The sequence below is a fragment of the Zalophus californianus genome, chromosome 9 (genome assembly GCF_009762305.2).
Source record: "Zalophus californianus isolate mZalCal1 chromosome 9, mZalCal1.pri.v2, whole genome shotgun sequence".
Taxonomy (NCBI): Eukaryota; Metazoa; Chordata; class Mammalia; order Carnivora; family Otariidae; genus Zalophus; species Zalophus californianus.
This window is the reverse complement of record NC_045603.1, coordinates 20486770-20504638: the sequence shown is the minus strand read 5'-3', so window position 1 is coordinate 20504638 and position 17869 is coordinate 20486770. Positions and strand designations below refer to the sequence as shown.

Genomic DNA, 17869 nt, shown 5'->3' with positions numbered 1-17869 from the left:
AAATCAACTAATTGCAATTACACAAACTTATTTGAATCCTGATTCTAACAAACACTGAAAAAAAATCAAGGAAATCTGAACATTGACTTCATATTGTTATTTTTAAAAATAATGTTAATATTTTAGATATGAATATAGTATAATTGTGTTTACAAAACACATCCTGGTACAAACTTCCAGTTATAAAATACATAAGTCATGGAGATGTAATGTATAGCATGGTGACTATAATTAATAATCCTGTATTGCATGTTTATTGAAAGTTGCCAAGAGAGTAAATATTGAAAGCTCTCATCACAAGAAAAAGAACTTTTGTAACTATGTATGGAGACAGATGTTAACTAGACATAGCAGCGGTCATTTTGCAATATGTGCAAATCTTGAATCATAATAGATACAATGTTATATGTCAATTATATCTCAGTGAAAAAATTAGCTTATTTTTAAAAGACATTGAATTCAGATGAAATGATGAAATACTTCAGATTTACAGCAAAATAATCTAGTGAGGGAAACAGAGTGAATTGAACCAAGAGTTGATAATTTTTAGCGTAGAGTTAAGGGTACATTAGAGTTCAATATACTGTTCTTTTTTTTCTAGCATATGTTTGAAGTTTTCTATATATGTTTTTAAAAAGGTAAAAGGAAAACGATTGGACCTAGAGAATGTTAAGATCCATTTCAGTTAAACAAGTTTCCATGGAGCATCTGTTGCACACCAAGTACTATATTTATCCTTGGTCACAGTAAAATACGCGGTTGATATTCAAGCGGTCAAAATGCAGCAGCCTCTCGGGGTCTAATTCCTAGGGAATAGTCCAATAAACTGATTAAGAGCAGAGTCCTTGATTTCTTCATAGATAGAAGGCAGTACTCTCTTATTGCCAGAACTGTACTTTAAAACCCTAAAGCCACAACTTTAATTACACTTACATTATACTTACAGCCAATAGGTAACTTATAAAGTTTATAGCTCAGCTCTTCATACACAAAATGACTCATTCATGATGTTGGTAATATTGACATGGAACATGCCTGACATTCAGAATTCAAGAGCATGTTATATAATGGAATTCTTTGTAATGATACTGTTGTACTTTATAAACTTAGGTAATAATTACTATCTATTTACCATGAAAGCAGGAAATTAGAGTGTAGGTTTAGCAGGGCTTTTCCATTTTATACGAACTCCAAGAACTACATCACATTTTTCCCATCAGGGTTCACTTGTACATTTCATAAGGAAGCTTTAGAGATAAATTCATATCTAATTGATAAGAATTCAAAGGATATGGGGTTCTCCCAAAGCCTTTTGAGGATATGACTAACAGGCACTTTTGCCTCAGTAAACTATTCCAGTTTCATGGTTTTTATCTGCTCAAAATCAAAGAGTATAGGAGTATGTCAATCACACCATCTTCAATATATTTGTTTAAAAGGACACCATAGCCATCTTTCATCTTGTTGCTAGGAGCAAGAAGATATTTTAAATCACACAGATCTCCTTCTCTTGCATTTTGGACCACATTAGAAATGGGAATAAGAAAAGCTCTCTCCCTGACATATTTTACAATGGAACTGAGCTGAGTAACAGAGAAGCCTCTTGACTATGGGTTCCAGATTACAGCCACCAAGGAAGAAAGTGCAGCCATTCATGATTTAGATCATAGGGGGTGTTCATTCTGAACTAATGGAGCATGGCAGGTTGGTACTTCAGAGATTCACTCCTCAGGGAGGTCTGCCCTTCTATTAATCACAGATCTTTTGGAGCTATTGATCCAGGAACGCAAAGAAGCTGCTAAACACTAAACCCATCTTGCTCCCCTCAAGTTGATGCAGGTTCCTGGAAACATCCCTTCATCTCCCCATCTCCCCAAAGAGAGAATAAGGTCTATTAAAAATGATCCCCAAAATGTGAGTGACATAATTGGTAACTCTAAAATGTACCTTGATTCAAAGCCAGGGCAGGGGCATAAATAACAATTCCAGTATAGAGAATCTATGAGAAAAAAGAAACCAAATAAACTGTATGAATTAGAAAATAAATTATCGATTTTTTCTATAAACTCAACAATGAATTAAAACAGTAGTTTCAATATACTTAATGAAATATGTTTGTAACTTGAAAATGTTATTTAAGTAAAGTTGATTCTCCTTTTCTGTTTGTGGTGTGGTCATAGGTTACAAAAATCTTTTATGACCAATTTTGTTAAAATTATGGACTTTTCATGCAGTGCTTAATGCAGATAGTCACTGATCTATCACCTCAAACTTGAAATCAATTCTCCTCAATCTAAACAATTAGAACAAAAGAAAGAATACAAATTTAAAAGGAGATGGTCCCTCATTCATACGCTCTCAAACTATTATTAATCACTGCATAATTAACTGGGAAAAGTAAAAATTTTAGAAACTGGTTTTAAAACGTTTGCATGCTCACTAATTAAACAAAAGTATAAATTTGCTCTAAAAAAAAAACCCCAAAAGCCAACAAAAACTGTATTCCATCTTTTATATATATTATTTTTCACTCATACACCTAACAAATATTTATTAATCCAGGGTACAACAGTATGAAAAATATGGTCTTTTTTCTCAGAACATCATTTCCACTGCATTTGATCTTTCAAATATATATATTCTATGATTTGTTCTATAAAAATGTATTATGATTCTATGATTCTATGTTTACTCTATAAAAACATATTATGAAAAAAGTCATATTATATAGTATTTGAATGTCTGATTATATTACATGGGTAGATCAATGCAAGTAAGTCCTTCAAATGGGAGATGCTTTCCTCTTTTTTGCAAGAATGAACCAGCCTTCCACAGTCATTATCCTGACCAAGTTGAAGATTTGAAAACATGGCCATGTACCAGCTTCCTAACACTTGTTCCCCACTTTCCATTTCTGTAGGCATTTCTAAAAATGATCCAAAGAGAGTCTGAACAGTTGGTAATTGCAAGCTACGAGGTTCGGTTCTTTGGCAGGATCTTTACCAGACCCCAACGGGCTTCTTCCTTTTACATTGGAAGTGTTAATGACCAATTTAAGTTATGCAATTTACAGAGACATAAAATGGAGTCAAGTTAAATAATTTACAAAGGTATTCTGTTACACTTTTGCAAATGCTTAGGTAGCTTGCCATTGGAGAAGAGAATTACAAATAGGGATGAGAATGAAAACTCCTTCCTGGACCTCCATTATCAAACCCATCCCTAAAGCACTCAGCTGCCAAGAGGAAGATCGATGTAAATGAAGTGACAGCCATCATGACAAGCCTCCAGCAACCTGAATGAAGAACGGAAAATAATGACAAGGGTTTTCCCTTTTTGGTTTCCTCCTATTTTCAACACCTCTTTTTTTATCTTTCATGCATTTACCAAATAAGCTTAGCCCAGATGCCTTGGCTGAAAACATTTTAGACAACAAAAGGTAAAGCAAACTAATGGAGAGTGACTTACTGTTTGAACAATGAAGAGGACTGTTCCACAGAGACGGACAACTTTGTTAAATCGGAGCTCTAAATACTGTTTCCAAAAAAGGAAGAAATGGTTACTATGTGAAAACTTTATACACTTTTCAAAAATCAGCTGCTTAATAAGTAAAGGGGTTAGAAATTTAAAGCAACTTCAGTCATCAAAAAGAATGAAATCTTGCCGTTTGCAATGACATGGATGTAACTAGAGGGTATTTGCTAAGCGAAATAAGTCCATCAGACAAAAACAAATACCATATAATTTCACTCATGTGGAATTTAAGAAACAAAAGAGAGGAACATAGGGGAAGGGAAGAAAAAATAAAATAAGATAAAAACAGAAAGGGAGGCAAACCATAAGAGACTCTTAACTACAGGAAACAAACTGAGGGTTGCTGGAGGAGAGGTGGGTCGGGGGATGGGGTAACTGGGTGATGGGCATTAAGGAGGGCACTTGAAGTAATGAGAACTGGGTGTTATATGCAGCTGGTGAATCACTAAATTCTACCTCTGAAATTAATAATACACTCACTATATGTTAACTAAATTGATTTAAATTTAAAAAAAGAAATTTAAAGCAATTTCATAAATGTTTGTATTCTGTATTCCCACGTTGCTACTATTTTTCTTTACATAAAGCAAAATTACTCTTGCTTTAAAGTACAGTTCATTGGGTTTTAACACATACTGGACAGTTCCAAAACCCTCAGAGAACTCTGTTACGTTGTTCCTTTGTGGTCAAACTCTCCCCCAACCCCTAAATCTTGGCAATCATTGATCTTTTCTCCATCCCTAGTTTTGGCTTTTCCAGCATATCATCTAAATGGATTATATTCTGCAATTTTAAAATGAGCAAAGTGCTGTTCTCCCCTATCTCTTGGCATCTACTTCAGACATTTCCCTGATTCACTTGGGAATCAGCCCTTTCCACTGCAGGGAATTGTGATGGAATTGTCTATCAAGGTGCCCTGCCTCTTTTGACTAGGGGATGGTCACCTGACCCAGCTCAGCTAATCAGCTCCTCTCTCCAATGGATATTTGGATCTTGGAGGTATAATATAAAGACAGAAAATGATTGGAGCAGAAGCAGACTGATCTGACAGTGGCCTGAAGAGGCTTCCTTGGCTTCTGTCCTTTTCACAGCCTATTTGTTCAGCTCTTCACTCTGTTCAATAGGTTACCCCTATATCCTCCAAAATTAATGATTTTTTATATAAATTGGCCTAAGTTAGTTTCTGCTCAGAGCCAAAAACCTGCCAATTTTTCCTACTCTCCTTGGCATCTGCTGTATCGAAAAATATAGTCGACTCATCTCCTATATTATATGTCATAATATAGTTAGAATCATAGAATTTTAGAGCTGGAAGGAAGCTGGGGTCTCAAACATTCTTTAACTTGAATATTATTACTCACTTAGGGAGAATTTTAAAGCTGAAAACAGTCTTCATACCAGAAAAAAAAAGAGGAAAAACTGACATTAAGTAATAATCTGGGGAAACGACACTAGATTTTTTGCTCCAAAGTCACAGGTAACACTTTAGAGTCTTGCTGTGTACACTGTCCTCCTAACAACTCCCTGAGGCCAGTACTACCTGCTACAGGGGAGGGCACAGGGCTCAGAGAGAACACCAAAGCTGCAACCTAATAGCTCTCAGAGCCACAATGCAAGTCTAGGACCATTTAATGCCCAAATCTGGGCAGGGAACAACTACATTATTCCAAATAAATAAGTAAGCTAACTGACCATGGCTTTGAGTGAGTAGGTGGCACTGATATATAGTAGCACCTTCTGAAACAACCAAAACGTAAAAAATATGCAGCACAGTATAGTTTTTGGGAGGAGTTCCAGCCCTCAACCCAGTCCTACTTGTAACTGCACAAGCTTGGGGCAGTCATTGAAGATCTTAGGCTCCTCCTCTTGAAAATAAGGATCACAGTATTAATTCTTTCCCCTCTTACTTTGCAAGGGTTTGGAGACTATGGAATGATATAAATGGATGGGGAAATATTATAAACTCTTATTCAAAACTAAGACATTAAGAAGGTGGTATTCAAATCCACAGATAAATATAATTCACAATTATAAGCATACATATATAGGGCACCTGGGTAGCTCAGTTGGTTAAGCAACTGCCTTCAGCTCAGGTCATGATTCTGGGGTCCTGGGATCGAGTCCCACATCGGGCTTCCCTTGGTCTGCGGGGAGCCTGCTTCTCCCTCTCCCTCTGCCTGCCACTCTCCCTGTTTGTGCTCTCTCTCTCTGTCAAATAAATAAATAAAATCTTTTAAAAAAAAGCATACATATATTCACAAATATATATGAATAATATATATACAAATAAATATAATCCACAAATATATATATAAACATATATATTTATATACACACATATACACATGCACACACACACACACACACACACATATTCTGGACAACTCAGTTCCAATACACAGATTACATAGATCCAGAAAGATCCCGAAAAAGTGGGGAATGAAACTGGATTCCTGCATTATACTTCTTATCTGTGGGTCTGGAAGTGGCTAAACACCTAACAGGCCTATACTTTGAAGGCAGGGATAAATAGATAACAAAAATACATCTGAACAGCCAATTCTAGCTTAAGAAATGTAAGTAGGAAGAGATTTCATATTTGAGCAAGAATGCCAGGTTATCACTCAATGCTGGACTTCTTCTGTGTAGATGTTTCCAGCTCTCAGCATAAAACAAAAATTGCTCACAAGAAAGTGTTTGCTATGGCCAACTGTCAGGGACAAAGCATGTTATCTAACTTCCCTGACCCCCCACTGCTGGGCATCCACCCATCATGGACACCCCCAGCATGCCCACAACTCTAGGTGTTCTGTTCTACTTCTCTTGTTCTCTCTGCACTCTTTTAAGCCCTGCCTGGGGATATAACAGACTTACCAGAGCCTTCAGAAGCAGCCAGTAGGCACCATTGCCTAGCCTCCAGGCATGTGTCTACTTTGCCTCATACTCTCTTATGTAGCTTAACTTTGTCTGCAACATGGGGCTCTCATAGTACCTCCCTTATAAGGATTGTTTTGAGTACTGAGACAGATAATGTATGTATGTAAAACATGAAACCCAGCACTACACATGTATTAAGCATTCGGTAAAAGTTAACTTTTTGCCATTTTTAGCTGGAACCCTGCTAACAGCCTCTATTGCGGGAAATGTGTGGGAAATCTGTTTCTGGTTGAGTTAATGTTGCTGCCCCCAAGGAGGAATGGGTCAGTGCTTATTAAGAGGAGCATTCCTCTCCGGGGACTGAAGTCTTCTTGCCAGGTTCTTGAAACCCTTTCTGAATTCTGGAATTGGTTAACTACAGATCAGAGCTCACGGACTCAAACTGCCTAAGGGCTCATCAGGTAACATACACCAGTGGATCAGCCAGGTGTTCATATATTAAAACGTTGGAATATTCTTCATATCCTCTGAGAAATATGTCCTCTCACATCTCTCTCAAAACCAAGTACTCCCTTCACCCCTGTCCATTTTCTCTTTTGCATTTTTGAGGAAGACAAAAATGCAGATAAAGATTTCTCTATCATAAGAAAGTAACCATGCACCTACAATGATGAGGCCTCAATACAGAAATTAATAGGGGGTGAGAGCAACGGCCTTATAACTGGAGTTCCTGCACCACAGGGACTGTGAGCCTGGTGTCACCAATCTTATAAATTTTTGTTGTTGTTATTTCTTTTTAAGATTTTATTTATTTTTTTGACAGAGAGAGAGGGAGAGAGCACAAGCAGAGAGAGCAGCAGAGGGAGAGGGAGAAGCAGGCTCCCCTCTGAGCAGGGAGCCCGACATGGGGCTCGATCCCAGGACCCTGGGATCGTGTCCTGAGACAAAGGCAGACGCTTAACTGCTTAACTGACTGAGCCACTCACGCACCCCCAGGCTTCTAATTTTTCAAAAGAAGCTAGAATCTGGAATTTCATTTGACTTCTCAACATCATAAATGCTAACTAAATTAATTTTCTTTCAAAACACCATAAGGATCAAAAAAAAAAAAAAAAGACAGAAAACAGAGTTTGACCTGGGACAGCCAGTTTGTTACCCTTGAGCAAAACAGAGAAATTCCATCCTGCTCACTTCTGGGATGATGACTGAACTCTCCCAAACACAATGGCCAGAGTGAGTGGAAGGCACTGCTGCCCCAGGGGTGCCTCGCCCTGGATGGCGTCACTATAGCCCAGGCATCTGTCACCAACACTTGTACCATTGAGGCCCTGTAGCCGGCACCAGTTGAACCAGCCTCACTAGGAAACCACCTTTCCAGTGGCTCTGAAGTAGAGCACACAGTACCTAAACTCAAGGACTGAGGTGGTTGCTGAGAATGAGTGTCAGCACCCTCTGAATCATGCCCTGTGAGAGAGGAAACTTTGCCCGGTTTGTCCATGTTGCTCAGGGGTTAGTACCTGGGGAAAGGAGACCAGTGAGGGCACTGAACAGGCCCCCCACTCCCCTGAGCTTTTATTCCCCCATCCCCACACTGCACTCCCATTCAACAGCTCTTTAACCTAAACCAAACATTCCACATCTTTGCAAAGCCCTTTCCTGCAGACAACTGAAGAAAATCTATAACCAGTGGAGCTATGCAACAGGAAAGATCATTTTCCTTAATCATCTTTCCACATAGAGAAGGTAGGCCTGTTTAAGAACCTTGCAGCCAAATCTTCCTAGTGACCCCAAACAAACCACCTCTGCCACTACCACCACAAATCCTTAGGGTCAGCGTCTATCCAGCACTATCCTGCTCCAGACACTATTCTGAATGCTACACTTGAATCATCTCATTTAATCCTCCCAACAACTGGATGAGGTAGTTGATATCACTTTCATTTTGAGTGAAAAAACAGGCACAAAGGTTAACTGAATCACCCAAGGTTACCCAGCTAGTAAATGGTAGAATCTGGTCTCAAATGCAGGGACTGAGACTAGAGTTACAGCACCTCAACCATTTGGGAATCTGCCTCTCCAGGGAATGTGTGTGTGTGTGTGTGTGTGTGTGTGTGTGTGTGTGTGTGTGTGTGTGTGTGTGTGTGTGTGTGTGTGTGTGTGTGTGTGGAGCACGGAGGGGAGAGTGCAAATTCTTCTCCAACTATCCTGGAAAAGTGAATGGTGCCTGGGGACCTGGGACAGAGGATTCCTTTCAAGGAGGAGGGTCTGAGACTTGAACAACTTGCCCTCCCCCAGATAAAAAGTATTAAAATCTTTCCCCTTGACTCCGAATCAAAGATATTAAAGCAGAAAGGGCCTTTGTGAGCACTAGTCCAAATCATTCCGTTTACTTCGGAAGCCTCTCTTTTTCAGTGAGCTCGTGAGAGTAAGCCCCAAGATTCTGTTGCCTTCACCGGACACCTCTCCCCAAAAGGGGGGCGAGGCAGGGGAGGTGATGGACATGGACAGGTAGAGATTTCAACATGGGGGTGATTCTGCCCCCAGGAAAATCCCTCCAAGATCTTGAAAAGCCCTGTCCCTTCCACCCACCCCCCACCCCCGCCCTTTACCTCGTAGGTGCTGGTAATTCCCAGTTTGTAGAACACGGGGAGGAAGACCTCCGCGCTGATGGCCACCACAAAGAAGTAGGTGATGGCAAAGATGCTGAATATGGCCCCAAAACGGTAGACCTCCGAGGGGGTGCCCAGGACGGTGACGGCCGACATGAAGCTGGCGGTGAGGGACAGGGCCACCGGCACGGCAGTCATTCTGCGGCCGCCCATCAAGAAGTCCTTGGAGGTCTGCTGGCCACCCCCCGCGAAGGCGTAGTAGATGCCGATGACAGCCGAGATGAGCAGCATCCCCGCGAACACCACGTAGTCCCACACCACGAAGGTGCCGATGCCCCGCGTCGCGTCCATGGTCGCTCGGTCTCCTTGGCCCTGCGTACAAACTGTGGCCCCGCGACGCTCTGCCCGAGCCCGAGCTTTACCTTTGCGGCTCGGCGCTCTGTTCTTATTCCCGGCGCCGCCGGCGCGGCGGGCGTGGCGCCCGCGGGGATTGGACGCGTCTTCCAGGTATCCGTCCCCTCACCGGCCCCAAGCGGCCCCGAGCGGCTCCGCGAAGGTGGGAAGGCGGGAAGGCGCCGTCAGTGGCCTCTGCGCCCACCGCAGCCAGCCCAGCTCCTCTAACTGGGACTTCGGGGAGCTCCTCCGCCACGTTAACCCCCCCTCACCTGGTGCCGGACTCGGGGTGGCGGGGATCGCGGAGCGTCGCGGACACCTGGGAGATCTGGAGCCTCCAGCTGCGTCCGGCCGCGAATCCACAAGGAGCTCTCCCGCCTAAAGGTTACCAATTGGCACCTGCGGAGACGCACCATTTAATTACATAAGCAGGCGACCTATGGGGGAGTGTGGGTCGAAGGGTAATTGTCACGCTTGTACTTTCAGCTTTCCTGTTCAACAGTCCAGGTCCTTAGGGGAAGATACACCTAGAGTTTTTAGATTGCCTTATCTGATAAATTAATGGGCGATTCTGGTGACAGTGTGCAGTGAGTTGAGGTTCCAGTCCTTAGGCAGGTAAGCGATTACAAAGTAGAGGAAGAAATCTGTGCTATTGGGGACTGCCTTTTCATTCAATAAACATTTCTGATCCCCAACAGTCTCTCCTAAACATGACAGTTTCTGTAGTATTAGTAATACCTACTATTTAAGGAGTCTTATCATGTGACATAGAACATGCTTGGCACCTTGAACATTAACTAGTGTGATTCTTCCAATTACCCTTGAAGTAGGAGTCATCTCTATTTTTCAAATGAGAGAACTGGCATAGGAAGATAAAAACACTTGCCAAAGGAAATGGTGGCAATTAAGATTTTTATTCCAGGTCTGATCTCAGAATTTGTTCTTCGAATCACGTATTTTGTAGAGTTCAAATGTAGATAGATGTTAAGTGTAGGCATAAATATGTACACTTAAATGAAGACACTTGAAAGCATATGGAAAACAAGATCATTTCCAGTCCCCAGGACATATTTTAAGTGGCTTGTCTTGAAATATTACTAAAAATACATGAGTCAGCCTTGCAAAGCAATGTGACTCCCAGGTTTTTCCTGTAAAATAGGCCCTCCAGTCAAAAGTACCCTGGCATAGGTCTATTTTAGGCCACCCTTGTTCATTGTCATACATCTTTATAATTTACGAGGTGATCCTTGGTAAGCAATCCACAGAATGCATTTAGCCCAACCCAGTATGTGAAGGAAGAAAGCTATCTCAGAGTTTATTTTTTGTGAGGTGGCATTATTTATGTAACATTTTCAAAGGGAACTAAAGAAGGAAACAGAAGCTAAATCCAAGCAATTCAATCCTTTAAACAAATATATGGCTTGAAATTAAGTCCCAGCTGTGTAATGTTTACTATCTTTGCATTTATGACTCTCTTGGACAGAGACAGCATTTTCTCCTGTTCTCACTGCCTGGTACTCAAACTCACCAGGAAACAGCATCTCCTAATCCCACCTGCTTTACAACCAGCTGTACTCTCTCACCTACCTTAGTCCTCTTAGCATGTTTATGCTCATCTGTTGGCCTTCATGGTGGTACAGTATTGCAGTTGTTTTGATGAAGGCTCTTAATGCAGGAATTATCTTATGGATTCCACGAGCCCAAAAGCAGCAAATGGAAAGCCATTCTACGTGCCTGCTTCATTTCCCCCCTCTCTTTCTCCAAATGTGTTCTCTGCATTGCCACAGCGGCATGGTCAAAAATGCCCTTGATTCAGTGGACCACAGAAACCCATTAGCACCTTTGAATTCCAATTCTCAAATCACTGGGTGCTCCCTTCAGCAGCACATATACTAATTCTCAATCACTGGGAGAAGAAATCCGTTTGGTACAGCTTTGGTTACATGTCCCCAGACCTCTAATCCAATCATCCCTGGCCAGAAGGGCAGGGTTCTCATTGTGGGCTGCACAGATCCACCCTGAGGGTAGGGAAGGGGAATTAGTTCTCCACGTAAGAGGATGGTAAGCTCTGCAAGGTGTCTCCTCTATTAAATGTCTGTCATTTTATTATCTCCTGTGGGTGGAAGATAAGCTCCTTGGGAAAAGGGACTGTGCTTGCCCATCTTGGTAAACCCCCAGAACCTAGCAGTTTGTTGCCTAAAAAATATGCTAAACCTACTGTATTGATCCTACTTTACAATGCTTGTTGGCATCCAGAATTTCCCCCCAAATTTCTAAAAGTAAAATTTGGAAATCTGAGAGTGATCTTATTGGATCCTGAATCTAGATTTACTCATATACTTACCTATGGGCGGTTTCCTCTTGTTTTTGAAAGCAAAAGTAAAGGCAAGTGTACTACCAACATAATTTTCTACTGTCTGCCTATTCTTTACCTTGAAATCACAATCACAGTTACTGGGGGACTCTAAGAATATCCTTCTGAATTGGCAAAGGAAGATAAGAGCACACTAGTCTTCCTCTACAGAGTACTTAACATCCTTCCACTTAGGAACATTGAGTAAAGTTGGAAATTTCAGGTCAGTACAATTGCCATTTCGTCACATGGCTTGAGTTGGGAAAGATGTATATGAATCAGTACTCAGCATCTATACCCCCACACATATCTTCCTTTGTTTCTTTCTTATCTGGGTCTCACTGTAACCAACTCATTGTAATCAATTCTGAGTTGTAGTACTAGGTACTTTTCTTAAGTAATGGGATCAACCAACCCAATAAATTTAGTAGGAGGAGTTTTATCTGATGTTCTTGTATGCTTCCTGCTAAATAATAAGGGCTATGAAACTCATCATATTTCTCCTTCTAGCAAAACTGCCATAGCAGCTTAGTAAGGCCAACTTTTGTACTATCATAGCCCAGACCCTTAGCCTAGTAGAGATATTTCCCTCCTTTTGCTACTTAATTTTTGTTGTTTTCCCCAAGTTTCAACCTTTCCTGCATATGTATCTTTTATTGCAAATAATCACAAGTCTTCTTTTGGATAAAGAAAGTTACACACAAAGAAGGAAAACCATGTACTAGAATATATTCTTTGTGCATACCCCAGTACCTCCTAAATCACCACTAACGTGGCATCAAAGGAGTAAAAAAAGGTGTCAGCACATAAGGACAGAGAGAAGGCAAGACGAGATGATCGCCAATAAAAAGTCTGCCACAGTTTGGGAAGAATGAATGTAGACAGACAAGTGGAAAGTGACAGAGGTTTCAGCTTTCCTCACTTGTGAAATACCCTAAGGAAAGGAAGCTGACAAAGCAATTTGTACAATAATACCCCTGGGAAAAGTCAGAAATCAGAGGGGCCCTATACTTATAGAGTATGCGGTAGAATGAAAAACCAGCGGACTCATATAAGGAGTGCTTTGCGACTGGCAGTCAGGTAAGTGTCTCTCTTTTTTCCTGGTGGAAAACTACAGATACCTTCTGGAGAGGTTAAAGTAAAAAAAAAACAAACAAAAACTCTGGCTAAGGACACCTGCCACAGTTAAGCACTAGAGTGAGGCATTTTCCTAGAAGACAAGAGATTAGAGAAAGTTTGTCTACTGAATGGTGAGACACCCTCCCTCCCTGTCCTTTTCCTACTAGGCTCCCAGCATGAGGACTCCCAAATTGTATACTTTCTCAGGCAGGACCGGAGAGGATTTCTTTCTGAAGAAACCAAGCAGCCCAAGAGAATGCTGGCATTTAGGGGTTCTATAAAAAAGCAGGGCCCCCACCTGACCATCCTAAACTGAGGCTCTTCCACTAATGAGCCCAGCCTCCACACACACTTTCCTGCTGGCTTCTATTGCCTCTCTCCTTAATATGAATGGATAGTCAGGGATCACTATCCATTAGAGAAAAACCTTTTGCATGAAAGACAGAGACAAAAACAAACTAGAAAAGAAATATTACAGGGTACCTGGGTGGCTCAGTCAGGTTAAGTGTCTGCCTTCAGCTCAGGTTAAGTGTCTGCCTTCGGCTTACATCATGATCCCAGAGTCCTGGGATGGAGCCCCGAATCAGGCTCCCTGCTCAGCAGGGAGTCTGCTTCTCCCTCTCCTTCTGCCCCTCTCCCCTGCTCCTGCTCTTTCTCTCTCTCTCAAATAAATAAATTCTTTAAAATAAAAAAAGACACATTAAAAAAACAGAGTCAATGCATGAAGCAAAGGGAAACCCTACAAATCTAGAGTTATTTCTGAGAAAACAAGGAAAATTCTGCATGTTGTGAAATGCAAAGAGTTTGCTATTAATTTCACAGAGGATAAGGTGCTTTTGGAAATCAAAAAATACAGAAGGAGAAATTAACAATTAGCAAAAGGTCAGAAAATAAAATTGAAGAAACCGGGGCGCCTGGGTGGCTCAGTTGGTTAAGCGACTGCCTTCGGCTCAGGTCATGATCCTGGAGTCCCGGGATCGAGTCCCGCATCGGGCTCCCCGCTCAGTGGGGAGTCTGCTTCTCCCTCTGACCCTCTTCCCTCTCGTGCTCTCTATCTCTCATTCTCTCTCTCTCTCTCTCAAATAAATAAATAAAATCTTAAAAAAAAAAAAATTTAAAAAAAAAAAAAAAAAAAAAAAAAAATTGAAGAAACCTTCTATAAAGCAGAACAAAAGTACAGAGCGATGAAAAATAGCTAAAAGAATTTAGAAGTTCAATCTTGGGAGTCTAAAACATGACTATAGGAATTCTAGAGAGAGAATAGAGGAAAGGAAATTATCAAAGGAAAATTCAAGAAAATTTCCCAAAATTTTAAGAACATGATTTTTTTAATTTAAATTCAATTAATTAACATATAATATATTATTGGTTTCAGAGGTAGAGGTCAGTGATTCATCAGTCTTATATAATACCCAGTGCTCATTATATCACGTGCCCTCCTTAATGTCCATCACCCAGTTACCCCATCCCCCCACCCTCCTCACCTCTAGTAACCCTCAGTTTGTTTCCTATGATTAAGAGTCTCTTATTGGTTTGTCTCCCTCTCTGATTTCATCTTGTTTATTTTTTCCTCTCTTCCCTTATGATCCTGTTTTATTTCTTAAATTCCACATATGAGTGAGATCATATGATAATTGTCTTGCTCTGATCGAAATATTTCACTTAGCATAATACCCTCTAGTTCCATCCACATTGTTGCAAATGGCAAGATTTCATTTTTTGATGGCTGAGTAGTATTCCATTGTGTATATATACCACATCTTCTTTATCCATTCATCTGTCGATGGACATCTGGGTTCTTTCCATAGTTTGGCTATTGTGGACATTGCTGCTATAAACTTTGGAGTACAGGGGCCCCTTTGGATCACTACATTTGTATCTCTGGTGTAAACACCTAATAGTGGAATTGCTGGGTCATAGGATAGCTCTATTTTTAGCTTCTTGAGGAATCTCCATACTGTTTTCCAGAGTGGCTGCACCAGCATGCATTCCCACCAACAGTGTAAGAGGGTTCCCCTTTCTCTGCATCCTCACCAACAACTGTCATTTCCTGACTTGTTTTTAACCATTCTGACTGGTGTGAGGTGGTATCTCATGGTGGTTTTGATTTGTATTTCCCTGATGCAGAGTGATGTGGAGCATTTTTTCATGTGTCTGCTAGCCATTTGTATGTCTTCTTTGGAGAAATGTCTGTTCATGTCTTCTGCCCATTTCTTGACTAGATTATTTGTTTCTTGGGTGTTGAGTTGGATAAGTTCTTGATAGATCTTGGATACTAGCCCTTTATCTGATATGTCATTGCAAATACCTTCTCCCATTCTGTCAGTTGTCTTTTGGTTTTATCAACTGTTTCCTTTGCTGTGCAGAAGATTTTATCTTGATAAAGTCTCAATAGTTCATTTTTGCCTTTGTTTCCTTTGCCTTTAGAGACCTGTCTAGCAAGAAGTTACTGTGGCTGAGGTCACAGAGGTTGCTGCCTGTGTTCTACTCTAGGATTTTGATGGATTCCTGTCTCACATTTAGGTCTTTCATCTATTTTGAGTTTATCTTTGTGTATGTTGTAAGAAAATGGTCTAGTTTCATTCTTCTGCATGTGGCTGCCCAATTTTCCCAACACCATTTGTTGAAGAGACTGTCTTTTTTCCATTGGATATCCTTTCCTGCTTTGTCAAAGCTTAGTTGACCATAGAGTTGAGGGTCCATTTCTGGGTTCTCTATTCTGTTCTATTGATCTATGTGTCTGTTTTTGTGCCAGTACCATACTGTCTTGATGATTACAGCCTTGTAATAGAGCCTGAAGTCCAGAATTGTGATGCCGCCAGCTTTGCTTTTCTTTTTCAACATTCCTCTGGCTGTTCAGGGTCTTTTCTGGTTCCATACAAACTTTAGGATTATTTGTTCCAGCTCTGTGACAAAAGTTGATGGTATTTTGATAGGGATTGCATTGAATGTATAGATTGCTCTAGGTAGCATAGACATTTTAACAATATTTGTTCTTCCAATTCATGAGCATGGATTGTTTTTCCATTTCTTTGTGTCTTCCTCAATTTCTTTCATGAGTGTTCTATGGTAGATTCTTCAGATTGAAAGTGCTTACCAAGTGCATAGAAAGTGAATTTAAAAAGACCCAGATTAAGGAGCTCCTGGGTGGCTAAGTGGGTTAAGCGACCAACTCTTGATTTCAGCTCAGGTCATGATCTCAGTCTCCTGGGATCGAGCCCCACATTGGACTCCATGCTCGGTGCAGAGTTGGCTTGCAATTCTCTTTCTCCCTCTTCCTCTGTTCCTCTCCCCACTCACATGTGCATGCTCTCTCTAAAATAAATAGATAAAATCTTTTAAAAGAAAAGACCCACATCAAGACCCAACATTCTGAAACATCAGAACCCCATACATAAACAATCCTAAATGCTTCCAGAAGTTAAAAAAAAAAGGGGGGAAGAAGTCACATACAAAGATCAGAAATCAGGATGGCATCAGACTTCTCAATAGCAACATTGCAAGCTAGAGGACAATAAAGTACCTTCAAAATTCCTTAGAAAATTATTTCCAACCTAAAATTTTAACCCAATCAAACTATCAAGAAAATATGAGAGGCGAATAAAGTTGTTTTCAAATATGCGAGATCCCCAAAATCATATTCTCTACACACCATTTCTTATAAAGCTTCTGGAGAATGTGCTTTATGAAAACAGGGATAAAATGCAGAAAGAGGAAGACAGGAAGATCCAAGGAGACCAGGAAGCTCCATGTGGAAAATATCCAAAAACAAACAAACAAACAAAAAAACAATGAAGTATATAGATTGCTTACAGTTTGACCTTTATGAGAGAGGAGTTTTAAAAATTCTTTCAAAAAGTGGGGTGATTAAGTGATGCCAGGTAAAACTAAGCAAAATACAGTTGACTCTCGAAAAACGTAGGAGTTAGGGGCACTGACCTTAAATGCATGGTGGAAATCCACAGATAACTTTTGACTCCCTGAATAATAGCCTACTGTTGACAGGAAGCCTTACCAATAATATCAACAGCCAATTAACACATATTTTGTATGGTATATGTATTATATGCTGTATTTTTACAATAGAGTAAATTAGAGAAAAGAAAATGTTATTAAGAAAACCATAAGGAAGAAAAAATACGTTTACAGTACTGTTTTGTATTTATTGAAAAAATAGCATATAAGTGGACATGCACAATTCAAAGCCATGTTGTTCAAGGGTCAACTGTATTTCCTGCTAAGTATGTTAAGTTGTATAGCTACCAAATTGGTAAAAACTAAAGTCAGATAATACCAAGTGTTGGTGAGAACATGGAGCAGGGGGAACATGCATATAATGTTGATACAAATACTTTGGGAAATAATTGGTAATATAAGGATGAAGATATTCATGCACTGTGACCCCAAATTTTCACTTCCTGTTCTATACCAAATGAAATTTACGTATCTGTGTACCAAGGAGTATGCACAAGAATGTCTATAGCTATAAGACTTACTTCAAACTGGAAATAACCCAAAAGTATACCCACAGTAACATGGATTAATAGTTTGTGGTATCCTCACACAATCAAAATGGATGTGTGCAACAATATGGTAGAATTTTATAGAGTTAACTAAAAGAAGTCAGACACAAAAGAACATGCACTGTATGTCTCTATTTATATAAAATTCCAAAACAAACCAAACTAGACTGTGTTGTTTCACAATGATTGGTAAAATAGTGGTAAAAACATAAGGAAAAAGAAGGAAGCTGTAATCATAAAAGATAGAATAGTGTTATCTCTGGGGAGAGGTAGGGAGTTGCCATCAGGAAGGGATACATAGAGAGCGTTCAAACCCTGAAAGCTTTGAGTTTTGGTCAATGATTGTTCACTTTATAATTATTCATTAAACTGTATGCAAATATTTTACAATTTAAAAGAAAACTAGGTTTTAAACAGCATGACAGATTGAACACATATTTACCCTTTGTTCCCTCTCAAAC

At 40.2% G+C, this 17869-nt stretch overlaps 1 protein-coding gene across 1 annotated transcript in view; it reads right to left on the bottom strand.

Moving 5' to 3' along the window:
• The window catches only part of SLC5A8 (solute carrier family 5 member 8), a 70092-nt gene extending 60188 nt beyond the window's left edge, over positions 1-9904 (bottom strand). Inside the window, exons 1-3 of the mRNA XM_027594722.2 lie at positions 9021-9904; positions 3469-3534; positions 1948-1999 (exon numbers count right to left, since the gene is read on the bottom strand). Of these exons, the coding sequence (XP_027450523.1) occupies positions 1948-1999; positions 3469-3534; positions 9021-9371 (469 nt within the window). The 5' untranslated portion in view covers positions 9372-9904. The remainder of the gene's footprint in view (positions 1-1947; positions 2000-3468; positions 3535-9020) is intronic.
• Positions 9905-17869: the final 7965 nt, after the last annotated feature.